Source organism: Eschrichtius robustus, chromosome 16 (assembly GCF_028021215.1).
Source record: "Eschrichtius robustus isolate mEscRob2 chromosome 16, mEscRob2.pri, whole genome shotgun sequence".
In the NCBI taxonomy this organism is placed as follows: domain Eukaryota; kingdom Metazoa; phylum Chordata; class Mammalia; order Artiodactyla; family Eschrichtiidae; genus Eschrichtius; species Eschrichtius robustus.
The window spans coordinates 17700141-17726509 of NC_090839.1; the positions used below are offsets into that span (position 1 = coordinate 17700141).

The window sequence follows — 26369 nt, forward strand, 5'->3', positions numbered from 1 at the left end:
GCTCCTCTTCCTATGGTTCATGGACCAGCATCAGCGACAAGACTTGGGAGCTAGCTGGAGATGAAGGGTGTCAGGTCCCACCACAGACTCAGGGAATCAGAGTCTGCATTTTTAACAAGATTCCCCAGGTGGTTTGTATGCACATGAATTTGAAAAGTACTATTCTAAACCACGTTGCTTGACCTGTCTGCCTCGGTTTCCTTACCTGAAAAACAGGAATATTCTTAGGACCTATCTCATGCCTTATCATCCATGAGAATCACCTGGAGGGTCTGTGAAAGCAAAATGGCCTGGCTCCTCCCATAACAGCTCCTGGTTTATTAGGTCCAGAGAGGGGCCAGAAAATTTGCATTTCTAACAGGTTCCCAGGGGATGCTAATGCAGTAGGTCTGGGGACCACACTTTGAGAACCACTGCTTTAGACTGTTCTAAAAGCATTGCTCATCCTCTGCTGACCGTGTTTTCCTCCTTGAAGGATGCTATTTCAATATTTGACTTTGTGTTTATGTTTTGCCCTTTTTGCTGTTTTGTTGGAATCTTAACGCCAGCCTGTAAATTCTTCTGAAATTATACCTTCCACATTCCACACTCTCTCATTTTCTGTTTTGTTAGATAACGAGTACATTTCCAGTGCGATTAATAATAGAATAAGGAAAGGGGAAAAGACAACTCAGACTACCAACCCCGATAAACAGCCTCCATAAATGGATATCAGCCCTGGAAATCTCATTAAAATTAACATTTCTTACAGGTTCCCGGGCAGTGTCGATGCTGCTGGTCTGGGACCCACCCTTTGAGAAGTACTTTCCTAGGGATTTTAGAAGGATTAAGTGGATTCTATCGTGTAAGCCAGTTAACACAGTGCCTAGCACAGACTGAGCACTCAGACATGTTCATTAATATGACTTTTACTTAATAAATGCTCAGACAAATCCCATTACTTTGAACAAAATATTTATCAAACTCAGTTATGGAACTGTATTCGCTGGGGGATAGATTGACTTTTCAGAGGAAGCAGTGTGTTATTGCAGGGGTACTTGAGCTTCCCACATTGTCAGTGATCTATGGAGATCAGTTCCCAGCCCCCTGCCCCTTTTTTTAACATAGATTCAGGAGCAGACAACCAGCAAATCTCAGGGCAGTGGCTCATGGGCTTTCACGAGACCCTATGTATAATATACTGGAGGAGGAGATAGAGATAGGAAGGTGCTGGGTAGAATGGATTAAAGTGTCCTTTATGAGCCAGTGCCCCAAACCGCAGGGTACTGTGCATGTTGGCTGCTAAAGGCTCACAAATCCTCCTTTCCCAGAGAACTGTGCCCTTGGTCAAATGGGAACCGTTTCTTCCTCCCCCACCTGCTCATGACCTGTGACTGATCGGTGTGGAGTGCAGAAGCTGGCTTCTTGCCTCCTGGTGGGATTAACTCTGGTACACTTCATGCTCTGGAGCTCCGCGGAGTCAGGCTGAAGCCAGACCCCAGTTTCCACCACATCGTTGCTCGGCTTCTTTCCTCACCCTTTCCTTTATCCCCTTTCTCCTGAGAGCACTCAGTAAATCACCAGGTCTCAGACTCTGCTTCCTTCTGGGGAGCCCAACCTAAGACACCCTTCTGAGTGCCCACTGGGAAATTTAGTCAATTGATTCATTGACTCAGAGGGGCTAAAAGATGATTCATTTTAGAACAACAGACATAGCTCTGAAAACCTTGCCACAAGAAGAAAGGAAGTGTGCCTGGAACTTTCAGAGGAGGGATGTACTTATGGATGAAAAATATTACAGGAGCCAAAAGAAAATTTCCAACAAGCCAAAGGGGTGACATGGGCCTAAGGGTTTGATAGAATTTTCCACAGGCTTCTATGTGCATCATCTGTGTCATGCTCCTCTCTGGCTTTTCCCAGGACTTTGACGTCCCTTCAGTGTCCTGCTTCTCTTTCCTAGCATCCTAACATCTGCATCCCTGCACACTTACCTGGCACCTGGTGTCATGGCTGGGAAGCTTTACTCTCCCACTTTGCCTCTGGGTTGTGGTCCACTTCAGGCTCCTGGCATCTCCCCTGCACCACCCGTCCCTGTGCCCACTCAAACCTGCTCATTGCCTATGGGCTTAGGTTTCTGAGTCTTTTCCTGCTTCATGAAACCTCCCCTTGTTTTCTTCCCTTGCATTTTCTCTTCTGCCTCTGTCTGGGGCTGAGACAGTGGCTGGCACCTGTGCTTCTTATGCCTCCTCTCTGCTTAAATCCCTTCTCCGTGTTGCCACAGCATTCTGGCATCTGAGCCTCTCACCATCCACTCCTGGTCTTCTAGAATCCCTCCCGATCTCTGCTCCTGGGCTCAATTGCCTTGACCTTGAGCACTGCTTGCCCTTCCATCTGGGCTCATCTCTCTGAACTTAACCTCCATTTCTCCTTGCCCTGGTCCATCACAGCCCTATTTCCTATTGTGACTCTGGGCCCTCCTGCTCGTCCCTGTCCTGCTGTTGTCTGCTCCCAAAATGACAGGTGTGATTATCAAAAGGCCTATTTTCTAGAGATTTTATTAGACAACCTGCAATTTCCTATCCTTCTGTGGGAGAAAGCCTGGTGGTTCGGGAGCTAAACAGAAAAATCTAAATTGTTCAAGGGGAGGCACTGAATCCTCTCTGGTTCTGCTGGAATCTGACATCATTAAGAAGAAAAGTTAAATAATACTGGAGGAGACACCAAAATAAAATTTAAACATGAAAAATTATGAAAAATTAATATTTTGCGCTTAATCAGTCCTTTGCCGTTTGTGTTAATTCCTTATTGCTGATGTAACAAGTTGTGCAAACTTAGTGGCTTAAAACAATGCAGATTTATTACTTTACTTTTTGTGGAGATCAGAAGTCAGAAATTGGGTCTTACTGGGCTAAAATCAAGGTGTCAGCCGGGCTGGGCTCCTTCTGGAGAAGGAGAGGGGAGAACCTCTTCCCTTACCCTTTCCAGCTTCTGGAGGCTGCCCTGCATTCCTTAGTTCATGGTTCCTTCCTGCATCTTAAAGCCATCAATCACGTCACTCTGACCTCTGCTTCTGTCACCACATCTCCTTCTCTGACTCTGGCCATCCGGCCTTCTTCCTCTTCTGCATATAAATCCTCTTGGATAATTCAGGATCTCTCGCCATCTCAAAATCCTTAATCACATCTTCAGCGTCCCTTTTGCCATGTAAGGTGATGTATTTACAGGTTCCAGGGATTAGGATGTAGACATCTTTGAGGGGCTGTTATCCAGTTTACCCCACTTCACCTGGCTAATTTCATGGTTAATTTAGAGAGCTCCACTAACACCAGAATATACCTTCATGTGTTAAATGTTTTACATGCCTTCTCATTTATTCGTCGCAGTACCTCCATAGAGCAAACACCAGTATCAGATCCATCGTTTAAATGAGGAAACTGAAGCCCAGAGAGATGAAAGTGCCTGCACAAATGGTTTTGGCTTGCATTTGTTTTCCTTTCAGTTACTGTAACTTGCTACTGTGAAAAAGGGCCTTATTCAAACTCAGAGTATCACATCTAAGATTCAGGATGGTAAAGACAAAAATGCCGTGCTAGAAATGTTGATTCTAGAAATGTTTAGCAAGTCAGGAGGCTTCAGGGCACGGTGCTAGAAATGAAAAGAGCGAAGTCCTGCCCTCGGGGAGCTACAGTCTACAGTGGGAAACACTTGTAGGAAAAAATGTGTGGGAAGTTTGCACCATACATAAGAGAGTGAGGAGCTTCCAGAAGGTGTTGTGACAGTCAGGGGCACTTACTGGAGATGCTAATGAGCTGAACCTGTGTGTTTAAGGGAGAGGGAGTATCTCCAGGGAGACAGGAGGCACCAGGCAGAGGAAGAAGCATATGCCAAGGAGGAGAGGTGTTGAAAAGCCCCCATCCTCACTCTACCTGCAGGGACAGATTGGTCCCTGTGGGGGGGACTCAGAGCCTGTGGGTGGTATACCAGGACACCAGCTGTTTATTATCACTTTGTGGGCTGTGTCTTCACTAACTTACCTGAGTCTGCATTTAAGGAAACCCTGTGGGTTTTGCTTAAGAGATGAAGGAAAATGGGAGGAAGGTTAAGGGGCCAAGCGCCAACCCCAAATGCAGATGAGCAAGGAGCCAAGGTGTTTAGAAGCGGCTGTGCCCTCTCTTCCTATGGCCAGGCATCCACCCTCTTGAATCAGCTCACTAGCAAAGTTTATTCTTGAATCACATCACTTGCAGAAACCAGCAATGGAGTCTCCTTATTATGGAAAGTCATGGGCCCCAGGGGTGTGGGGACGGGTGGAACTTCCATGCTGGGGTCACTCAGGGGTGTGTGATAATATGATGTCTCCTTCCCTTCCTCTGTCCTGTAGCAATGGAATGGCAGGGACACGGCCCTCATGGTCACCCGCGTGGTCAACCACAGGCGCTTCTCGGCGACAGTCAGCGTGGCGGACACTACCCAGCGGAGCGTGAGCAAGTACCGCTGTGTGATCCGCTCTGATGGTGGCTCTGGTGTGTCCAACTACGCTGAGCTGATTGTGAAAGGTGAGTGCCACCACCCGTGCCTCTCCCCAGGTGGTTGATTTCACGGGGATCCCTTGGCCCCATCCTTGCATGGTGGGAGGAGTTAAGACTCCCCCGTTTTCTCATCTGGTGTTCCTACACCCATTCCGTAGACTGAAACACGATTTCCAATTCTTGCCATCAACACACATCAAAAAAAAAAATAGAGGAAGTTATTGTGAAATCATGCAATATTACATTGTCATTCAAAGTTGAGTCTTACATGTAGGATCTGTATATGAAAGCTTATGGGATATATAACATAGACGACATCTCCAAATTTGGCTTTAATCTGCATTTAAAGTTAGAGTGAGCCAATGTCCTTGTGCTTTGGTGGCGTTCTATTACAGTGATCAGAGTACAATTGTTTCTGAGGGATTTTTTATTGAAAACTCGATATAATGACAATATTTTAGAAGGACTTTTGACATAAATAACCTCCCACCCCACTGGCTTTGATTCAATTTTTTTTCAATTTTCTTTTTCACCTTGAGGTATCACTGACATGTTCTTGCATTAAAATATGCACATTGTTCCTTTTCTGCTTCTTTCAAGGAGCTGGATAGTCCGTTCATTTTTGAAAGACTATATATAATCTTTGTTACCGTGCTTAATGGGTGTATGCTATTTCATCAAGTGAATCATCCTATTTTTAAAAATCTCCGTCATCATTTAGGTAATTCCAGGTGTGTTTGTTTTTCTTTTATCTTTCCTTTGTGCATGCAACGATTCACACCTCAATTGAGTTCTTCCGAAGAGAATATTTTTATTCTACTAAACCAGATTATTTCCTTGGATAAATTCCCTAGGGGTAGAATTGGTAGGCCAAAGAATATGAGCATCTTTACGGATTTTTCTTTTTGTTGCAATATTGCTTTTGCAAAAATAAGCAAAAGAAGAAAAAAAAGGTTTGACAGCTTACACTGGAAAATAGCAGCATATGGATGTTCTCATTTTCCAGCGTTATGTTCGCCGATTAAAATTTTAATATAACATAATTTAGTGAATGAAATAATGAAGCTGTTCGTCTTAATGCTAGCTGTAGAATGATACCCAGTGTTTTGAAGGTAAAAGCATCGCTCCACCCTCCAGAGGATCCTGAGTTGGTTCCCTTGGTCAAAGGATCAGTTGGTGTGAAACCTTGACCTCTCTTTGCTTCCGCATGTCATGGTAAACTTGCCTGGACTAGTATGAGTCTAGGGTCTCTAATCCTAGAGAGTGTGGGATTCTCTCTCCTGTGCTGTCCTGACTCCAGATGGATATTCACATGGCTGCCCATTTGTCATTAATCAGATCTCAGCTTGACTGTCATCATGCCATCTTCTCTGAGAGAATTACCCTCCCCTGACCACCCCCCCCCAATTCTGGTGGTCACATTCTATTATATAACCTTGTCTCTTTTTCACTCATAACATTTCCAAATTATATATTTTTCTTTATTTGTTTACTTGGCAGCGTCTGTCTCCCCCTTTAGGATATAAGCTCTGTGGGATTTGGGGCATCTTCCATTTGGTTCATGGTTCACAGTCAGTCCCCCGAGCTTAGCTGAGTGCCTGGCACGAGTGCTGAGCACACCGAACCATCCGAGATAGCCAGCGTTTGACGGTTCTGACCTGCACAATCGGTCGTTCCACAAGGCTCAACCTTAAAATGCTTGTTGAATGGTGGATAAGTGAAGGAGTTATTGGCCTCAGCAGGAATGCATTTCATCACTGTAATTCTATGAACACTTAAGCTGAAGATCAACAAATTGGGTAGTTACGAACAGAACAACTAACAGGAAAAAAAAATCATCTTTAAAATAGTTTACATTGAGTGCCATTATATATAAAAGAAACCATCATTTTGATCCCATTAGGCTCGTATCTTGGCTTTTTGGTGCCATAAGATGGATTCGTGTGATAAAGTGGCCTTTGCAGGTCTTTCAGATGGTGAATATGTAACTCCTGAGCTGTGCCCTCTGGAACACTCACTACACATACTCTTTTATGGTGACCTCCCACACTGGAAGGGAAGCCCACCCTCCCCACCCGGAGAATGAGATAGTGTTTTCTCCTGTTGTCCCCGGTCTCACCAGCACCTTGCCCATGCCTGACACAGAGTTGGTAATGATTGCATAGGGTGAAGGACTAGGGGGCCAGTGTAGGGCTCTGAACTTTTCACCCGCAGACAAATGGAACCAGAAAACGCTTCATTTAGTCTTACGTCCCCAGGTGTGGAGAAGGAGGTGTGGGAAACCAAGTCCAGAGGGCTCTGGGACAGAGGATGTGATTTCCATGGTGAAGCATCATGGCCTTTATTTGGAGGGGTGGCCAGTGTGTCCTGGGACTGTGGTTTATCCTTTGTTGGCTGTGTGTCCCAGGCCAGAGTTCAGCTTGGACTGAGTGGTGCCCTGACGTGGTTTGTCAGTACAATCCAGGAGCTAACATTGCTCTGTCCCCTCCCCACCCCAGCTCTCCTTGCTGCTCTATTTTAAGGGATGCACTGGATGGTCTCCTTCAGAGGTCTCCTTCAGGGTGGGCGATGGTGGGTTTGTGCTCCTGGTGACCGGGTCCTGTTTTGTTATACCTTACTGAAATCCTTTATGGAATATCACATTTTTTTTAGTGCCCATTTTTCTTCCCACTGGCGTTTTTTTTCCTTTTTATACTCAGTTGGTGGTAAGCTCGAAGCTGGACCCCTTGAATGTAGAAGTCCCTTCACATCCGCGATCTCATGTGGTCCTGATTGTGGCTCTGCACCTTGGTTTTATTTTAGTTCATTTTACGGCTGTGAGAACAGTCACAGCCAGGTTGAGAAATAGAGACAGGTCCTTAGGGGCAGAGCTAGGATTGGACCAGGAGCTAGATCATGCTATTTTGGCAACACCTGGAGGGCCTGAGGATTGTGGCCTTGTCAGCACATGGTAGCATGGTGTCATGAACAGTGTCGAAAACGTCCAGATAGCAGACAGGGTTCATGACAGGGGTCCCCCGACCTGTTGCTAACTTGCCCTTTTAACTCATGCATCACCTTCCCACCACTCCCCACCTTTCTGGAGAGGGGTACTAACTGCCAGATTCGTGGAGAAATGGATTTAATCCTTCCCTACACACACACACACACGCACGCACGCACGCACACACACACACACTCATAAAAAGCTAATGGTACCCAAGCCAAACAAGACAGTGAAAGACAGGGGACACCCAGAGGCGCAGCAACCAGAGGAAGCCTGTCACCCTGGGGTGTGCGGCCAGGAACCCACTTGAAGGCAGCAAACCAGAACACTGGGGGGAAAGTGCTTTATGAAGAATGACTCACTCACATCTTAGAGCCCCTTTTTGTGGCTGAGCCAGAATGCTTAAATACTTTAATACTGAAGTATTTGCACTTGTTAAAAACAAACAACAAAAAAATGGAAAAAATAGAAATCTACCTTCTTTCAGGGAAGGGAGAAAATCTGAGAAAGAAGGCTATTCTCAAGGGCCAAGCGCTCTCCCAGGGGATGGGGCTCCTCCCCAAATTGAATTTCCTGTTCCTGGTTTACACATCACACAGATGGTGGGGGCCGAGTGGCAGGGAGCTGACAGACACTGGAGGGTCACAGGAAGAAGACCATCCCTGGGCAGCATTTTTTCCAGGTTTCCTCCGTTTAGTTCCAATTCAGAGACAGGAAAGGACCCTGGAGCTGAGATGCCCGGGTTTGAATCCTGGCCCCTTCTCATCCCAGCTCAGTGACCTTGAACATCAACCTCTCCCAGCTTCAGCTGGTTTATCTGGGGGTGGAGGTAGAGCATTACCTCCCTGAGGGGTGTGTGTCCTGAGGATTACATAAGACAGTGGGTGTAAGAGTTCTTAGAGGAGTGCCTGGCCCACTGAGCTATAAGTGTTTGTTAAATAAAATAAATGACTTGAGGTGGGTGGGGTTTCCCCTGTAAGGAAGTAAAAGGTGGTGACGGCCTGAGTGGGAGGTGGGGCAGGACACCTGGCCCAGGTGCGGATTTGATTGCGATCTGTGTGGCCCTGGAGAGATCCCTTAAGGCCTCCTCTGCAAAAAGGGACTGGCGCTTTCCCCCATGTGCCGAGCATACGGAAAGGGAGGGAGGAATATAAAAGAGGGGACTGGCACTTTCCCCCATGTGCTGAGTATATGGAAAGGGAGGGAGGAATATAAAAGAGGGGGCCAACATGTGGACTTGGGAACACTTGGGTTATGAGACTCCCTGGGTGCCCTTCTGTATCTGCCTCCGGTGAGTCAGGTTTCTGGACCAGAAGAAAAGTAGCTGGTCCTGCTTGTGCCCAGCCGCCTGACCACATGGGCCCCGCCCACCTGGCATCATTCCTTCAGAACTCGGGCCATGCAGGGATTGGGAGGTTACAGGACCCCTCAGCGCCCAAGGGTGCCAGGAGCTGGAGGCCCCTGTGGTGGCATCTGTGGCAGGTGCTTGTGCTGGGCCAAGCCGTGGAAGGTGGAGACTCAGGCCGGGTCTCTGTCTTTCCCTAAGCAGGTGTGTTTATGGCTGGCTGGCTTGTGGCTCATGTATTATCCTGGGATGGTGAGCATCAGTGCTTCAGAAGATGCCACCTCATTAGAGTATAGGTAATATCAAATTCTCAGGGCAACACACTGATCAAAATGAAAGCAAATTGGAATAACTTAATTCCGAAGAACTGTCTATTGAGTTGTGATAATGTACCTGGGTATACATTAGATTACCCTGTAATTGAGGTTTTGCTCGATCGACAATCTGGCCTCTCAACCTACCTGTTCCAGACCAGTGCTCATAAATGCACTAATTCTCTCCCTGTTTCTGGGTTTCTTAACGTCTTCGATTTCAAGGTGTTTTAGTTTATCCCAAAGACATAGGTGTCTTCAAAAATGCAGATGTGGTCTGGATGAAAATTTTCTAGCTCATCAAAAATGTGTTGTTGGTGGTGATTTTTAAATTTGCCTTCTGACTCCATTTAACAACCTGCCACGGGTTCAGAACCTTCTTATCAATATGCAGATTGGTGCCTAGAAGAAATCCAGTACTGGTGCTGAGAGTCAGATGTTCTGATTTAAGTACTGATATGACTTCCTATCAAGGCAGCTGGGTAGGGTCAAGAGCATGGATTTTGGATGTAAACATCCCAAGTTTCAGTCTCAGTCCTGGCCCCAGCTGTCTGTGTCTTCAGGCAAATTATATATTCACTCCAAGCCTCAGTTTCCTCATCTGTTCAGTGAGGGTAAATATAGCTAATTGGATCCTTATTAGAGGGAGACAGTATATGTATAGATCCCAGTAAAAGTAGACACCCACCCAGTTATATCTGTAGCTATCAATAATCACATTTTACTGTTACTAAGGGGATATTGACCAAATACAGTGTCCATTTTTCCTTGTTCTGCTTCTTGTACCGTGGAAATTTAAACGTAGTCATCTTAAGGTCTCTTTCCTCTGGAATGGGCTTGGGGTCATCAAATGCAGCCCACTAGTCCAAACTGGTTGCAGAAGTGCTTTCCTTAGGTTGCACTGTCTTTTTGACTTTGAACACTTGTTCCGATACTTAAATGCCTCTTGAAGTTGTATTGATTTGGCCACACTGAGCCTGCATTCTGGAGTGGCGGCAGCGGGCTGGTGTGGCTGCCCTGCTCTGGGGCATGTGCTCCACAGCTCACCCCTGTCCTCGCTTGGCCCATGTTGCTCACATCACTAGTCTGGTTCCTGTAGGCCTTTGAGTTTACTGCCTCTGGTTTAAAGATTGCATGGCTGGAGTAGTTGACTTGTTCTTATATTCATTTGTTTAATAGTTGATTGAGCCCCAACTGTGTGTCAAGTAGTGTGATAAGCTCACGGTCTAGCGTGAAGAATTGTGCAAACCTGTAATGCATGGTCATCTAGTTGTGTTGGGTGCCTACTGTATTGTCTTACTAATCCTATCCATAACCCTACGATACAGGTGCTGTAGCATCCCCCTTTTACAAATGAGGGCGTGGAGGATCAGAGAGGTTAGACAATCATCCCAAGGTCACACACCTGATACATGGCAGAGCTGGGATTCCAGCCCATGTGTGCTTGTGCCTCAGCTCAGGCTCTTTCTTCTATACCACATTTCTTACAAAATCCAGTATGGCAGGCCCTATGATCAGGTGTGAGCTGAGGAAATACAAAGGGTGGAGCAACTGATGCAGTTTGGGAAAGCATCTACAACCTTCCAAGACGACCAGGGCTGCTGGCCCCTGTCCCATCAGTGAGAGCAGCCTAGGAGGACGGCTGCATGCCAGGAGAGGAGGCAAAGCTAGTGAGCACTCTGAGCATTTCAGCTTGGACAGCCACTGGAGCACCGCAGAGGTGCCGTCAGAATCATTTCTGTTCTCTGCCAGCCTTCAGAGACAGAGCAGAGCTGGGGCTGTATGGCTCAGTGGTCAGAGAGCCTGGGCCGAATCCGGCCTCTGCCCTGTGAACTCCACTTCCTAAGCCTGCCTGGAGCCCCATCATCCCCACCACCTCTCCTGTCCACACCCTAGACCAGGAGGTGGCAAACCATTCCTGCACAGGGCATGGTAGTAAACGTTTTCAGCTTTGTGGGCCATCCAGGCTCTGTTTTAACTACTCAACTCTGCCGTTGTAGCAGAAGTAGCCCTAGAAAAGATGTCAGTGAGTGAGGCTGTGTGACAATAAAACTTTATTTACTCAAACAGGCACAGCGCAGGATTTGGCTCCCAGGACACAGTTTGTCCATCACTGCACAGGACCAACCCCCATCTCTTTGCAGTTGGATGACTCTGCCAGCCTCCTGCCTGCTCCACTCCTGCACCACCGAGGTCTGTTCTCTATGCAGCAGCCTCAGTGATAGTTTGAAAACAAGTTGAATCCTGGCGCATCCTTGCCTAAAACCCTCCACTAGCTCCTCTCTTATCCTCAGAGTAAAGTGCAAACTTCTTAATGCAGTCTCTAGATCTGGCCTCTGTCTCTGATTTCTGACCCCACCCCCCCGCCCCATATTTTCCTTCTCACTCTCTTCTCTGGCCACGCCGGTCCACTTCCTCTTCCTTGAACCCCAGCAAGTTAAGTCTGACCTTAGGCCCTTTTCACTTGCTCCTCTCTCTTGGCCCGAAATACTTTTCTTCCAGACGATTGTGTGGCTCAGTTGTTTTGTCCACTGTGGTCTCTGCGCAGGCATCAGCTCCTCAGAGAGCCTCCGCGTGCCCACATTCCCTCCTGTGACTCTGTGCCATTGTACTAGGCTGTGGTTTTCTTCCCAGCCCTTATCACTGCCCGCCATGGTCATTCACATCTCTGAGTTATGCACACTCTTGAAGGAAGAAGCTCTGTAGGTCTTGCTTCCTGCTGGGTCCATGGCACCTGATACAGTACCTGGAGTGCAGAAGGTGCTCAGACCTTGGCTGTATCCAGCGGGGAGTTCTCAGACCCTTACTTCAGAAGCAGGCGGTGGCATTGCACGCTCCTCCCCATTCCTTCCCTTCTCGAGGTTCTCAGTATTGTGTGAACTGTAGGTTCTTCTCCTACTTCTGAGGAAGTTCCATGTCCTTTCTGGGTGCTTCTTTTTTATCTTTTCCTTTAAGTGCTGTTTTTTTCCCTTATTCATTTCTTCCTAATTATGGAAGCTGTAAGCTTTTTAATTCCCTGTGTCCCTCCTATGGCCTCCCTTTGTCCTGCTTTGGTTGCAATTTTGGGGTCCCAGTTGACCTGCCAGCATCATACTACTTATCCAGTCTACTGTGTGGCCATTATGATGGTCATTTTAGAAGCTTCTGGGCCTTCCTCAGTGGCTGTCAAGGGAAGGCTTGCCTCGAGGTGAGCCCTCTGTATTCCTCCCGAGTCCTGCCGACTGGCGTATACCTGCTTCAACCTGTGTCTACACGTTTAACACCTCTTTACGTCACACGTACCCACTTCCTCCCTCCACCCCATGTCTGACCTCGGCTTTCCTGGAAGATGCTATTGCAGAGAAACCTCAGCATCGACATCGTCTGTGTAGCCTTCCTTCCCTGTAGGAAAAATATCCTGATGCTCTTAGTTTTTGTCTTTCTTAGTCTTAACTTTTATTAGTGGGTTGCATCCTTTTTTTTTGTTTTTTTTTTTTTTTTTTTTTTTTTTAACCACAACTGCTATTGGCAAGCACTGGTAGATTCCAAATCGTGTAGGTCTTGGGTTCAAATCCCGGTCTGCCTTGTGTTAGCTATGTGAATTCGGAACTTCATTCCATGACTCCTTAATTATAAACTGGAATAAGAGCACAGCTTCTCTAGATTTGGGGGCGGGTCATGGCTCTGTTCATCCTTTGTGAACTAACTGCCCCCGTGTTTATGCTTGTCTTTATCATTCTCCATCCTCCCCATCTGCCAGCTGCCCAGTCTTAGCCCCGGACTCCTTCACTCTTGGATGACATCACTGTTAGTTTTCCAGGGGAAGAGAAAAATGACAGCCGGGAGGAAAGTGGGAAACTTAACTTGAGCATATGTGTGTGTGCGGGGGGCGTGGGGGGACGAACTGAGAGATATCTATGTATATTGTATTCTATATGGGCACAAAGAACAGCTTATTTAAAAAAAAAAACGTAAATGTGGATAAATAAAACCTGACAAGTATTGGTTTCCGTGAATTATTTTGACTACTTCATCAGCTGCATGCTGATGGGTTGCATTAATGCTTTTAATGCATTTGGAAATTAAGTCAAACGGCAACTGCATTAAACCCTCATTCACTTGGAACATTAACCTCCTGTGTTCAAATGGAAGAATTATCTGGGATATGGAATGAGCTGTAAGGCCTGTCGTAAGCTAACATTTGTGGACCATTTATTGCATGCCAGACACTGCCCTGGATATTTCACGTGAGGTTCTATTTAACGCTCACCTGCTCCCATGTTTCAGGTGAGGATGCTGAAGCCTGATCACCCAGCCTACTTAGAGTCTCATAGCCCAATGTCTGTCCTATTCCTGTTATAATTAAGACATTTTTTTCTGACCCTCCTAATGCTAATTTTCCATCATGTTCTATTCTGTGACAAATAGACATGGAAAATTGTTTCTGAGGACCTAAGATTCAGGCTCAGTTGCACTCAGTTAAACCGTGGGCTCCAGATTTGGAAAGGATGCTCTAGATCATTGTCTCTATCTTCTCACTGGTGCCTAGTTTGCCTCTGAAATGTTACAACCTCTGCCTAGACCAGTGGTTCTTAACTGAGGGTGATTTCATCTACCAGGGGACTTGTGGCAGTGTCCCGAGACATTTTTAATTGTCACACCTGGGAAGGGAGCACCTGCATCCAGTGGGTAGAGGCCAGAGATGCTGCTGAACTTCTGCAATGCACAGGACAGCCTCCCTAACAAAGAACTGCTCAGCCCTAAAGGCCAGTTGTGCCAAGGTTGAGAAACTCGGACCCAAACCCCTCCCCATGGGGAGACTTCTTGATCCCTGATGCTCTGGTGTTCATCTGCAATTTTGTGGACTTCTGGCCAGGTGGGGCATGAGATGTAGGAGAAAGAAGGGAGAGCTGGTGACATTAGCTGTGAAGAAATGATTCAGCTTCTCTGATCCCCGGTCTCTTAGTCTAAAAACTCTGACATTTGACTTCTGGTTTATTCTGACCTGGTGAGTGAGCTAGGGTGTCCCAGTGAACAGTACACACCAGCCCAGCGGGCCATGGGAGCTGTCATTGTGCCTAGACTCCCCCAGCTTGCTGCCTCTTCAACCCAAGTCAGTCTACCTACCGGTAGAGCCCAGTGATCCCAAATGGGGATGGGTTGGGTGGGGAGAGGGGGTGGAGTAAAGCACTGTGCACTTCAAAAGCAAGTATCACAAGTCATTTAGAAATGATCCTCATGAAGGGACTTCCCTGGCGGTCCAGTGGTTAAGACTCCGTGCTCCCAATGCAGGGGGTCTGGGTTCGATCCCTGGTCAGGGAACTAGATCCCGCTTGCTGCAACTGAAGATTCCACGTGCCGCAACTAAGACCCAACACAGCCAAATCAATAAATAAATAAATTTTTTTTTTTTAAAAAAGAAATGATCTTCATGAAAAAATTGTGGCAACATGTTTAAACATTTAAAAAGCAAAGGTGGAACAGTTAGCAGGAGGCAGATGCCAAGAAAGCAGTATCTCAGCAATTGGCAGGGCGTGGACAGTGGGCTTCCGATGTAATCAGTGGGGTTCCTTATGCCCACATTGCATTGTTTTTAAACTCCCATGTTCACGCCCCATCTAAGATGTGCCGCTATCCTAATCCAGGGAACTCAGAGCCAGGGCTTAGGTGCGGTTTATCTTAGAAGGAAGGGAGCCTCCACTTTGCTGCTAATTAGATTTGAATGACCATTTCTCTGGGCTTCACCTTCCCTATTTGTCAAAAGAGAAGGTGTATTCTACAGGTGGGTTTCAAACTTATTCCCCCTCAAACAATAGAATGCCTTCCTAAAATAGTATGAAAAACAAATGACATAGCTCTACAGAATCATGGGGTTCCTGCAGTGGTGTAAAATTTTAGTTTTCCCACCACGTAGGCAGGTGGATTTCTTTGCTTCTTTAAAGGTTGTTGTTGTTTTTAAGTGCATATGATCCTCCTTTTTTATGCTTTCCTGGACCCTGGTAGAGAATGGAGCTAGGATTTGGCCCCTTCTCTTTTAAATGAAATGTGCTTGCTCCAACTTTTCATTACTAATCAGAGTAGCAGGCCTGTTACTTTAGATGTGTATCCAGAGGCAGATGTGACTCGCTTACCGCTGAATAAATGGAACTCTTCCTCTCTGATGGAACTCGGCCTGGCGGTGTGGAGCAGACACTTTTTGGCAGAGTGGCTGATCATCTGTTCTCGGTGAGGGAAAGCCTCCGGTTTGAGTTTATCAGCGGCAAAATGTGCTCCGTGGTTTGCTCTTCTCATCTCTCACACACGTGAGTGGGGAACTGCTGGACGCCCCCGTGAGACAGGACTGGCATTTACTGTGTCTTTGCAAGCAGTTGAAAATGGTCTTCCTAAGGAGAGGCGGTGAGGCTACACTTTAGAGGCAGGTGGGGCTGGGGCAGACTTCTCGCTCTGTTTGCTGTTGGATTAAACTCTGCACATGACCGAGCCTCAGTTTCTCCATCTGTAAAAGGGAACGAATGATCTTGCTTGCCTTACATTTTCTGAGGCTCAGTGAAATCAAGTGTGGAAATCACAGAGTGGGACCTACTTCGTACTAGCTGGGGAAGTTCAAAGTCATGTGACAATGTGATTTGTTCTCCGTACCATTTATCCTTCCTTCTGGGTGGGCAGGAAAGTTACACTTCCTAGACTCCCGCCTCCAGATGGGGTAGACGAATGTGTGCCAAAGCGATATGTGCCCCTTCCAGGCCAGACCTATACAAAATCTCCCATGTGCGAGCCCCATCTTTCCCCTCCTGTTGTGACACTGGAGAGCACGCACTGAGGCAGGCAGCACCTCCAGACAGAAGCTGGATCCCTGAATGATATGTGGAGCCCAGCACCACCCCTGCCCACCCCATGACCTCACTGGGCTGTGATGTGAATGAGCAGTACCTGAACCAGCCATGACTAAACCAGCATATGTGAGGGGGGGAGTTGCTGCCCATTATCCTGGCCCTTCCTGCCTGATGGCTTTGAGACCTCATTCTCAAGTGTCCACCTGTATGGTGGGCAGACACCCACGGCATCAGGACTGTGCCATAGTTCCCACTCGGCATTTCGTGGGAGCCCAGCAGTCATGGAATCAGGCCTCCCAGCAAGCAGAGTTAGCTGATGCTTTCTGCCCGGTGTCATCGGGACTGACTCGTCAGAAGGCTGTTCCTTCTCTCTGAGCATTGCAGCCGCAAACACATCTGTACTGACCCCTGCGACTTTTCTTTTAGGAGTACTGAGCTGGCCACCCCTTTGCCCTTCACCTTTCTTCCCCTCGCTAGGCTAATATAGTCCATTAAGTGACCAAGCCAGCTTGCAGGCCTAGGGACAAGGGTGACTCTTCCAGGCATCTTCTCTTGTCTCTGCTGAATCCTAGGCTCTGTTGATTTCCTTCCTTGACTTCTGCAATAAGCAGAGATGAAGGAAACTGCAGGATACCCACCTTCAGGCCCTGACCCATACCTGGAAGTTTGCTGAGTGTGGACTTGGTCCTACTGCCTGTGCCTGGGGACTCCACCTTTATGGCCTAAGCCCCAAGCTACCACCTTTCCCCCCACCCCCTTGTGCAGCCAGGACTGTAGGACTCCTCATTGGCTCCTGGGCCCCAGTGTCATCAATGGGCTACCCTGTGTTTCCAGAAGCCCCAAAGAAGCAGCTCATAGATACACCTGTAGTCATTTGTCTTTGCACAGAGGGCCCATGCCAGGTATTCCTGGGGCTGGACCTGAGAAGAGCTCCCCTAACCCCAAGTTTATCTGCAGCCTGTGTGCCAGTAGAAATCCTGCCCTTTGGGATTTGGGTAGAATGAGCTCTCTTTCTAATTTTTGCATGTTCCTAAGGCCTCATATTGTGGTAACTTCTAACTATTTGGTTTCCATTCCCACTGGCTTTCTATGTCAATTACCCCTCGCTTCCTACACCTCTGTCTGCTCTGCACCATCCAAATTTGGAACGTAGTCCCCTTCCTTAATTTTTCTTCATCCTTTTCCCAACACACACACACACGTTCTTGGTGGTGTAGCACTTCTGAGGATTTAGGGCAAGGGAAGGGGGTTACAACACAGAAATGCGAATGTCCCCAAATGGAACATGAGGTTCACGTGCTCTGGCCACCCCAGCAGAAGTTCTTGGTGTCCGTGACCTTCTCTGAAGGCTCTGGCCTGCTGCGGTGTTGCCCTGGCCCCTCCCTTCTCTTGCTTCCTCAGAGGCTCAGCAACCTGGCAGCAGACAGTTCCCGGGGACCTGTTTGCACAGCTCGTTTCTGCCAGTCCTACTTGCCAGTTATTCCCCCACTGGCTTTGGATTAGTTCCCTCTGGCAGGTGCATGACTCTCCCCTGGCCTTTCTTTTGCATCTCAGAAGCGGGGCCCGTTTTCACTGCCAGCGAGGATCGCATCCTCGCCTTGGGTCTGGAGGCCTCTGCAGGCCGCAGCCCTGCCCACGCCCTCACTCTTGGCCTGCCTTACTGACTTAAGCAACAGCAGGAGGGCTCAGCAGAGGCTGCTCTGAGCTTGAGGATGGAGATAGAGGACCATTCTCCGTCTGGACCCTCTTAGTGGTAAGGGGCAGCAACCCAATTCTTAACTGGGTTCAGACTCAGAGGGAGATTACTGGCTCATGTCCCTGGGACGCCCAGGCACGGAGCTGCCTGTGTGTAGAGCCAAGTCTCACGGCTCGAATGGTGGACCCAGGGCTCCGTCTCCTCTGCACTTCCTGTTCTGCTTGTTTGTCCTTGACGTTATTCTCGTACATGCTTATGGGGAGTGCTGGGGGCAAGTCGAGGGCCGACAGCTCCAGATCCATGCCTTCTAGTTTAACGAACTCCAGGGTAAGGGAGTTTACTTCTCTGCATTTCTGGGCATCCCGGGGAAGGATTGTGATTGTCCTTGCCTGGGTTAGGTAGCCAATGCTGGACTAGCTGTTCCACCCAGTGGCAGGTGGAAGGGTCATGTGCCCAATTGTCAGAGCCAGGGGCCCAGCCCTGTGGCCAGCGGGGCGGGGTGTGAGGAGTCCAGGCTCTGCAGGAAGATGCAGGGTGGGGCAGGAGCCCTGCCCCTAAAGAGGCATTCTGGGCAGACAGGAATCAGAAGGGCACGGGCAGGGCTCCCATCGTGTGTGCCCCGCCCCAGCGGGCTTTCTACAGATTTCTGAAGATTGAGGGCTGTTGGTAGGTTGTGGTCTACAATCTGGGCCCCCTGGTTTCCGGCTTAAATAACCGTGATGTAATTTAATTCTTTTGTTTTAATGAATTTCACACAGCTGCAAGGCCATTTGAGGACCAGATGTGCTCAGAACCAAGTTATTTATCTATGTCTGTCCATCCCAGAGTGAAGTCCCTCTCGGTGGCCCTGGTCTTTGCCTCTGTGCCTCTGCTTCCTGACATCCTTTCTCCACTCCCCCGTCATCCTTTCTCCACTCCCCCGTCGTCCTTTCTCCACTCCCCCGTCGTCCTTTCTCCACTCCCCCATCATCCTTTCTCCTCCCATCAGTGTCTGCCCAGCCCTGCCTGTCACCCTCTCTTGCAGAAGGTCACAGATGGGTAACTCGGCTCCCTCTGCCCTGCTGGTCAGTGTCCTTGGTAGGATATTTCCTCCTGGAAAACACAGCCCTTCTCCCCGCTCCCCACCCTCCTCTCTCCCACTCTATCCTCCCTTCTCATTGCCTCTGACTCCTGCACTCTCCGTCTCTCCCTTTTGTTGCTTCTTAATACCTTGTTACATACACCAGCCTTGTCCACACCAATGGAGTTGTTGGCAATGGCTGCGCGATTCTGATACCTGGGGTACAGGGTGAGGCCACACCGATGTGTGGCATTCGCATCTTCCTACAAGCACTCTCTGATCAAGGGCAAGTAGCACCGTTTGCTATTTGGCTAAATCACTGTTACAAAGATAGACCTGCACAGTGCTGTCTCCAGACGCTGTGCTAATTGATTGATCAATGAGGCAGATATTCATTCAACACCTACTATGTCCCAGGAATCTTCTAGACACGAAGGATACACCAAAGAGGTCTGTGGGGACAGGGCTTCTGTGATCCAAAAACGTACATTCTAGTGGAGGAGAAAAGAGGTTAGGGGTCTCCAAATCTCTATCCACCGAACAGGAACCCCTGCTAGACCGTAATGTCTCTGAAGTCAAGGGCTGTGTCCAGTTCATCTCTTTATTCCCAAGTTCACTGTGTCGAGGAAGAATTCTGTTAGTGGCTGCTTGCATGAAATCAAGTAGTTCTTTAACATGTACAAAATGAAGATGGCCCAAATAACCCCAAATTATTACAATTTCCATTTTCTAGGTGAGGAATCAGAGACTCAGAGAGGTTCAGTGACCTGGCTGAGAACACACAGCTAGGGTGGAGTTGGTGGGCTGAGTGGCCCCCAGTTCTCTTAGGGGAGGCACATACTCAGGCACACAGGAGAGGCAGATGCCGGGGTGTGGGTGGCCCCCCTGGAGATACAGGAAGCCCTGGGGGAGGCCTGGCTGCTGGCCACGCCCTGTGGAGATGTGAGCACCAGGACCTGCAGCCGCGGGCGTCATCGTGATTCTCAGGAGACTTCTGTTCTAATTGCTCTTTTCAAGTGTCATTCCTGCAGTTCAGCGCGTGGGGGACATCGTGTTTGTAGCAACTGCTAATGACAGGGCTACTGAAAAGGACTGTCTATTTTTGGAGTTAAGCTTCAGCCTAAAAGAAATAAAAATAAACATTGAGGTTTTTTTGTTTTCTGTTTTTTAAATATGTAAAAAAAAAAAAAAGTTAATACCATCTTAACCTGCTCTCCTTCCTAGTGTGGGCAGAGCGGGAATTCAGTCTAGGAGGTCAGGGGGCCTGGGTGTAAGTCCTGGCCCTGCCATGAGCTTACGTTTCCATGAGATGCCACTTTCTCCAGTTCCTCCTGGTCCCGAGGACAGCTGCAGGGTCTGTCCTGGGCTGGCTGCAGCCTCTTCCCTCTCCTCCAGTCACAGCTGGCTCCATCCCAGTTCTTAGAGCCAGTCGGGCCCAGGCAAGAGGTGTTAAGCTTTCCCAGGGCCACTGCCAAGTAGCAGCTCCCAAATTCTGCCTTATCTGCCTCAACCTTATTAGAGCGTCAGTGAATCATCAGCAAAATGTCACTACTAAGAATGATAATGATACTAATGTGCAGCATATCTAACATGTTCTAAGAGATGCCCAGCCTTTGCTAACAAACACCTCTGGAAGATTGTATTGTTCTGCACATGTTTACTTTTCCTGGGGTGTAAGGAACAGATCTGAACCCAGTTTGGAGCCAAGCCACATTGGCCCACAGACCTAAGAGCAGGAAACAAGTGTCTGTGAACTTCTTTAAGATTTATGGATGGTTGTATGCCATGTGGCGCAGCCAAAAAAAAAAAAAAGAAGAGTCTGTATATGGGACTTCCCTGGTGGTCAAGTGGTTAAGATTCCATGCTTCCACTGCAGAGGGCATGGGTTTGATCCCTGTCAGGGAACCAAGATACTACACGCTTTGCAGCTTGGCCAAAAAAAAAAAAATTATGGATGTTTGTTACTGCAGCAAAAGCTCACTAATACAGCACTTTAGAAGGATGAGATGATCTTGGATAACTCTCACAGCACATCTTCCAACGTAGGTGTATTATTACTTCATTTTACACATGTGGTTGGACTAGGTCTTTTTCTTCTAGAATCCTACCCAGCACTGATCTTCTATAATCCTACGTCTTGGGGTCTGGCAGCATCAGGTCTTTATTCAGATTGTGGTCAGTTGGCCTTGAAAAACAGCATCACTATATTGGGTATGGCTATTAAGGGTATACTGAGAGACATTCTGAAAGTAAGAAGGGACTCCATCTTTTGGGTTCCTGCTGGCCTTTGGAAGGGCTGAGAGTGGTCCTTTACATCCCAGTGAGGAACTGGCTTCTGGAAGGCGGCCCTGCAGAATTGGAGTCAGCAGTGCTCCACAGGACTTACTACTGTCCAGTGGTCCACAAAAATCCCAGTTCCAGAGTCCTGTGGCTCAGCTGGAGTGATGGCCTGCCAGAGACATGGGGCCTGCTGGGCCATATGTAGAGCTAAGATTCTCTTGGGCCCTGGTGGCCATATGCAGGGCAGCTAAAAGCTGGTCAAGGCAACAAAGGGATCATCAAGGGAAATATATCTCAGACACAGTGTTCCTGAGACCTTACGTGTGAGTGGGAGCCTCGGCTTCAGGGTCTCCAGCCAGGACTCCTGAGCCATCTCTGGAACTGCATGAAGGACCTCCCCATGCAACACCTGCTATCACTGTGGCCTTCTGCTTACGTTGTCCCAACCCCCAGCCGAGGCCTGGACCTCCGCACCCAGCACATTGCTGGAAGTGCTTCTCTCCAGCTCTGGGTCTCACTGTGTTGGGAGCCCAGAGGATCAATGTGCAAAGGATGGAATGCCATTTCCTATGAAGTTAAGGCGTACGTGTTGATCAGCCCAAAGGTTCTCCTTAAAAGCCTATAGTCTCCAGTGGCTGCAAGGGCAGTGGATGGAGTGACTGCAGAAGCATTGTATTGATTGCAGGAAGTAACTGAAGTGAGAGTTCACAACACCTTCTGGAAGGCAGGCAGTGCTTGGCTCTGATGAGGTGCTAATGAGCTCCCCAGCCAGCTACAGCTTGACCTGCATCTTCCCAGCCAAAGACCGAGGGCTGGCGTCAAAGAGGGCACCGGCGGGTGTGGGTGAGGAGGTGATTAATGCAGAGCAACTTCGTGGGCTCATACCGGCTCCTCTCCCTAAGTCTTTTGTTTCTTTTGCCTTTTATCTCCACAAGGCAAAGCAAAGAGCCAGGCTTGCACTGGGAATTCCTCCCTGCTTGTATAAGTGAGCCAGTCTTGCAGAAGAGAGTGAACCCTCCTATTCTAAGGGGACATTAAGCCCAAGGATTTGCCTCCTTCCCCCGCTCTGTGATCCTCACCACCCTCCTGGCTTCCCAAAGCTGAGTGAGTCATCCATGCAGGTGTCAGGATGTGCACATCATCTGGAGGGCAGGTGGCTAAACTGTGTGTCTGGGGAAGTAGCTGTTTGAAAGCAGGCGTGGGCCAGCATGCTGAATGGGCACCTTTACCTCTGCATGAGGTTGCATCGTCGTGTGTTCATGCCGAGAAGCCTTCTCAAGAGGGCAGCTCTTCTATTTATCCGTCCTAAGATGGGTACCTTGTCTCCTGTGCTATCTGCGTGTGTTAAAGTTCAGCACAGAAGCAACAAAATGCAGAGCAGGAGAAGGACACAGGGATCTTTTATAGCTTATTAAAACATGAACATCTGCATTCCTTTTTTTCCCCCTTGGATTTTTTTTTTTAAAATCTCTCTATTTTTCTTGCTTTTGAATGATATGCTTCACTAGCACGCGTTTAAATTCTGGACCCTGAATCGAATATCTCAGCCATGAGGCCCTGAGCATCAGACTTTCAAGGAAAGGAAACCTGAGTTCTAATCTCAACTCTGCCACCAACAGCACCACCACTGAGAAACTTGCCAAATCCCCGAACATTAAACCTTATGATCTTTCATTCTTCAGGGCCTTTACCTCTGCCATTCTCTTCGCTCTCTGGCTTTTCACCTTTTTCTCATGCTGTCATCTTTCAAAGCTCAGTTTAAACGTCACTTTCTCTATAAAGACTTTTTCAACTTTCGTAGACAGGTGTGAACATTCTTTTTTCGTAGCTCTTTTGAACATACCTCTGTTGGAAATATTTGTTGTTCGTTTGTTAATTTTTTTTTTTTCAAACACTTTTGGGTGGCTACAGTATGCCCAGGCACTATTGCAAACATCAGGGATACAGGGGTGATCAAAGTGACGAAGTGTGTACTGTGGGCCAGTATTGTCCAATAGAACTTTCTGTGATGATGGAGCTATTCTTTATCTTTGCTGTCTGCTATCTGTGACTCGATAGCCACGTGAGGCTACGAGCCCTTGAAATGTGGCTACTGTGACTGAGGAACTGAATTTTGAATTTTATTGAATTTAAATTTAAAGAACCACACAGGGTAGGGGCTACCATATTGGACAGTACCATTTGGCAGGACCAGATGGACTTTGAAAGGGTTAATAGAGAATATATATTATTATAAGGAGCATGTTAGAATCAGAGTATAGTGGCAGAGAATTAGTTGGGAGACCTATTTTGGTAAGTGAACGAGAGAGACTTCTTGGAGGAAGTGACATTTGATCTAAGACCTGGAGGATGAGAAGATGTCAGCCATTTAAAGGGTAGGAATACTTTTCTAGGGAAAGGAGACAGTGAGTAAGAAAACACTAGTGGTAGGAAAAGCGCGGCACGTTGGAGGAATTGAGGGTGGTTGATGTGGTTGGAATGGAATGGGTAAGTGGTGGGAGTGGAGGCTGGAGAGCTAGTCGGGGGTCAGATCATCCACGGTGTTAGAGGGGGAGGGGAAAGGGCTTGTTGGAAGTCCTCACATGAGGGGAGAAAGAGCAGGGCATTGAGCCCGCATCTCCTGGCTGTCCGCTCAGTACTTCTGCTGTGCTGTGCTTCCCCAGAAACTTGGGCTCCCAACCTTCTCACGCAGTGCTAGCCTTGGGCAAGCCTCATCTGCATTCTGTTTCCATCCCTGTCTCCAGCCTGACTTATTTAGGCCTATCTAATTTATGTAGCTGCTGAACACTGGTAGTACATGTCGGGCTCAGGGACCGGCCCGTGTTTGTCCCTGTGAAAGTGAAATACTACTTTCTCCACTGGAGCCATCCTTTCCGATCATGCCTGCTTGGTAGTTAAGATTCTGGGAGCATTTAGCACAAGGAGGAATTGCTGTAATGACAAGTGGATCCTTCTGTAACCTCCACTTAATTGGATGAAGTGACAGCCCCGGCAAAGACTCAATAAAATTTGGTGCAGTTAGACTGTGCTGAACGGCTGGTTCCAGAACCAGGGTGGAAATCTTGCAGCTGGTTCGTGGAACCAGGGAGAAATCTGGTTGGACAGGAGGAACCTGTGCTCGGGGACCAGGTGAAGGTGTTCACTTCACCTGCTCATCCTCCCATCCTTCCTGTGAATTCTGCAGCTCTCTCTAGAAGTTTCCTTGAAGGAAGTAGTGAGAAGTGCTGAGGCAAAGGAAGTGTCTTAGATTGGATTCCCTGGGAACAAAATCGGAGACAGAGAGTTGGATGCAGACGGTTTATTCAGGCAAGTTCTTCGGAGGAACACCTGTCAAGGAATGAGGGAGGCGGGACTGGGCAGAGGGAGAAGTTGACTTGTGATGTGGGTACAGCTGAAAGAGTAGGGCTCAGGTGACCCTATGGACGAACCCTGGAGCTTGGATGGCACTTCAGAGTTGTCCCGAATTGAGGCTAGAGGACTGGGCCTTTGTATTCCCACATCGACCGGTCATTGGCCATGTCCCCTTACCCCCAGCAAACATAGCCTTGAGGCAGTTCCCAGAGATGGATGAAGCTGTGAGCAATAAGCAGTTGACACTTCCAGTAGCTGGGGGAGGGGCGCAGCTGCCTCCCTGTCAGCAGGTCACTGCAGCATCCACTGCAAGGTCAGCTGGAACCAACGACCCACGGTTCCCTGGGTGTTCCTGATGATCCTCAGATGTAACTCCAAGGCACTGCACACATGTTGAACTCCTCTGCTCCTCTCTTCCAGTTCTCTCGCCCCCGTCCTCTGCCTGATCTGGGTGAAAAGGAACAAGTTCCTTGACTACCTGGGCTCTAGTTTCCTCTCTCGCCTCTGTTCCACTTGCTTCTGGCCCCTTCACTGGCCTCCAGGGCTCCTTTCTTACTACTTCTGCTGTTCCCCGTGGCTGATCAACTCTGTGTGAAGCAGCTTCTCACTGCACTTCCCACTTCCACTGTGATTCTCCCCTTTGGGTGGTCACATCCCAGCAGTGACTCTAGAGGCCCAACTCCACCATCTCTCAGAGCTCCCTGGTGTGGTGGTGAAATATGTGGGCTCCAGGTCACATACCGGAATGACGATCCCTGCTCTGCCACTTTCCAGATAAGTGATCCTGGGAAAGGCAGGCTTTCTCTTTGTTGACATTAGGGACCTAGACATGGAGTCATGTGTTTTGTGTCATACTTTGGTCATTTTGAACCTTTCACATCTATACAGTTAGGATACATCTACCTCCATCATAGAGCATTGGTAAGAACTAGATATTGCATGACAGGCCCACAGCACAGAATCTGGCATATGGTAGGGCTTGTCATTCTTTTGTCGTCATTGAAAGCCATGGTCAACTCAGCTTGGCCAAGGGTAGTCCAGGCCAAATCTCAGAACCCAGATGCTGAAATGCAGTTCTGAGTGCAGTATAGAGTCTTGAGATGAGAGGAGGTAGCCATGGTGAAACAGGCATCCACAATTTGGTTGTAGGGCCTCTAGCCAAGTCTAAGCCCACTCCCCAAGAGATCTGAAGGAATGGGTTCCTTGCAGGCTACGTCTAGGTGCAAACCCACATCTCACAGCCAAGGGCAGAGCAGTATTCATTCCTGATTCACTCCTTCTCTCCACCTCCTCCCACCCAGATCTCTCCTTAGAGAGATCAAACATAGCCACAGCCTCGACTTCTGCAGGGGAGGAGGAGGCTGTGAGTCGTGTCTCCCCAGTCCCATAACTGTGGCTCAGTGGAGGCATTTTTCTGTCCTTACATGCGATGGGAGCCGATGTGGACCTCCACATCCCAGCCTCGTTCTTCTTCCATCGTTGGACACGCAGCAGGACTCCACAGGCAAATGGAAAAGAAAAGCCTTGATCACTGTTTATTTTCCTTAATTTTCACTGTGCCTCTTTTATTTTTACCCTTGATTACAAGCAACAGAAAAGTTCCTCTCTGTTTTTTTTTCCCCCTTTTGCAGCTGTTAGTTTGAATAGCATCCTCTAGACTGACCCCCCCTGGAAGGCTCAGAAAGGAGAGAAATTAGCTAAAAGGGAAACAAGAGAAGCATTTTTAGTTTGGGGTGCGAGCCTCATTTTGCCAAACCTGCAGTCTTTTGCCTGGCTTTAGAGCCTTCTTTGAATGCCAGCCCACAGCTTCTGGGGACAGAGTGTTTTTGTTGTTGTCATTGTTGTTTTGCTTGGTTGTTTTTCTTTATTTGGAGACAAACGGGCCTCCTGGAAGCCCCTCTATAGATCGTTCTGTGGATCCTGTTTTATCATTTATAGGGAGGGGCAATCTTCTTGTCAAGTGGTTAAGATTTTGGTTGTCTTCACGTCCTGTATTTACTTCTTAAGTCTTGTATATTTA

General features: G+C 48.1%; 1 protein-coding gene across 2 annotated transcripts in view; it reads left to right on the plus strand.

Annotated features, from left to right (window-relative positions):
* Window positions 1-26369, plus strand: part of PTPRT (protein tyrosine phosphatase receptor type T) — a 785959-nt gene that overhangs the window by 111859 nt on the left and 647731 nt on the right. For both annotated transcript variants that reach the window (XM_068565244.1, XM_068565245.1), the window contains exon 5: window positions 4361-4535. In XM_068565244.1, coding sequence (XP_068421345.1) covers window positions 4361-4535 — 175 coding nt within the window. The remainder of the gene's footprint in view (window positions 1-4360; window positions 4536-26369) is intronic.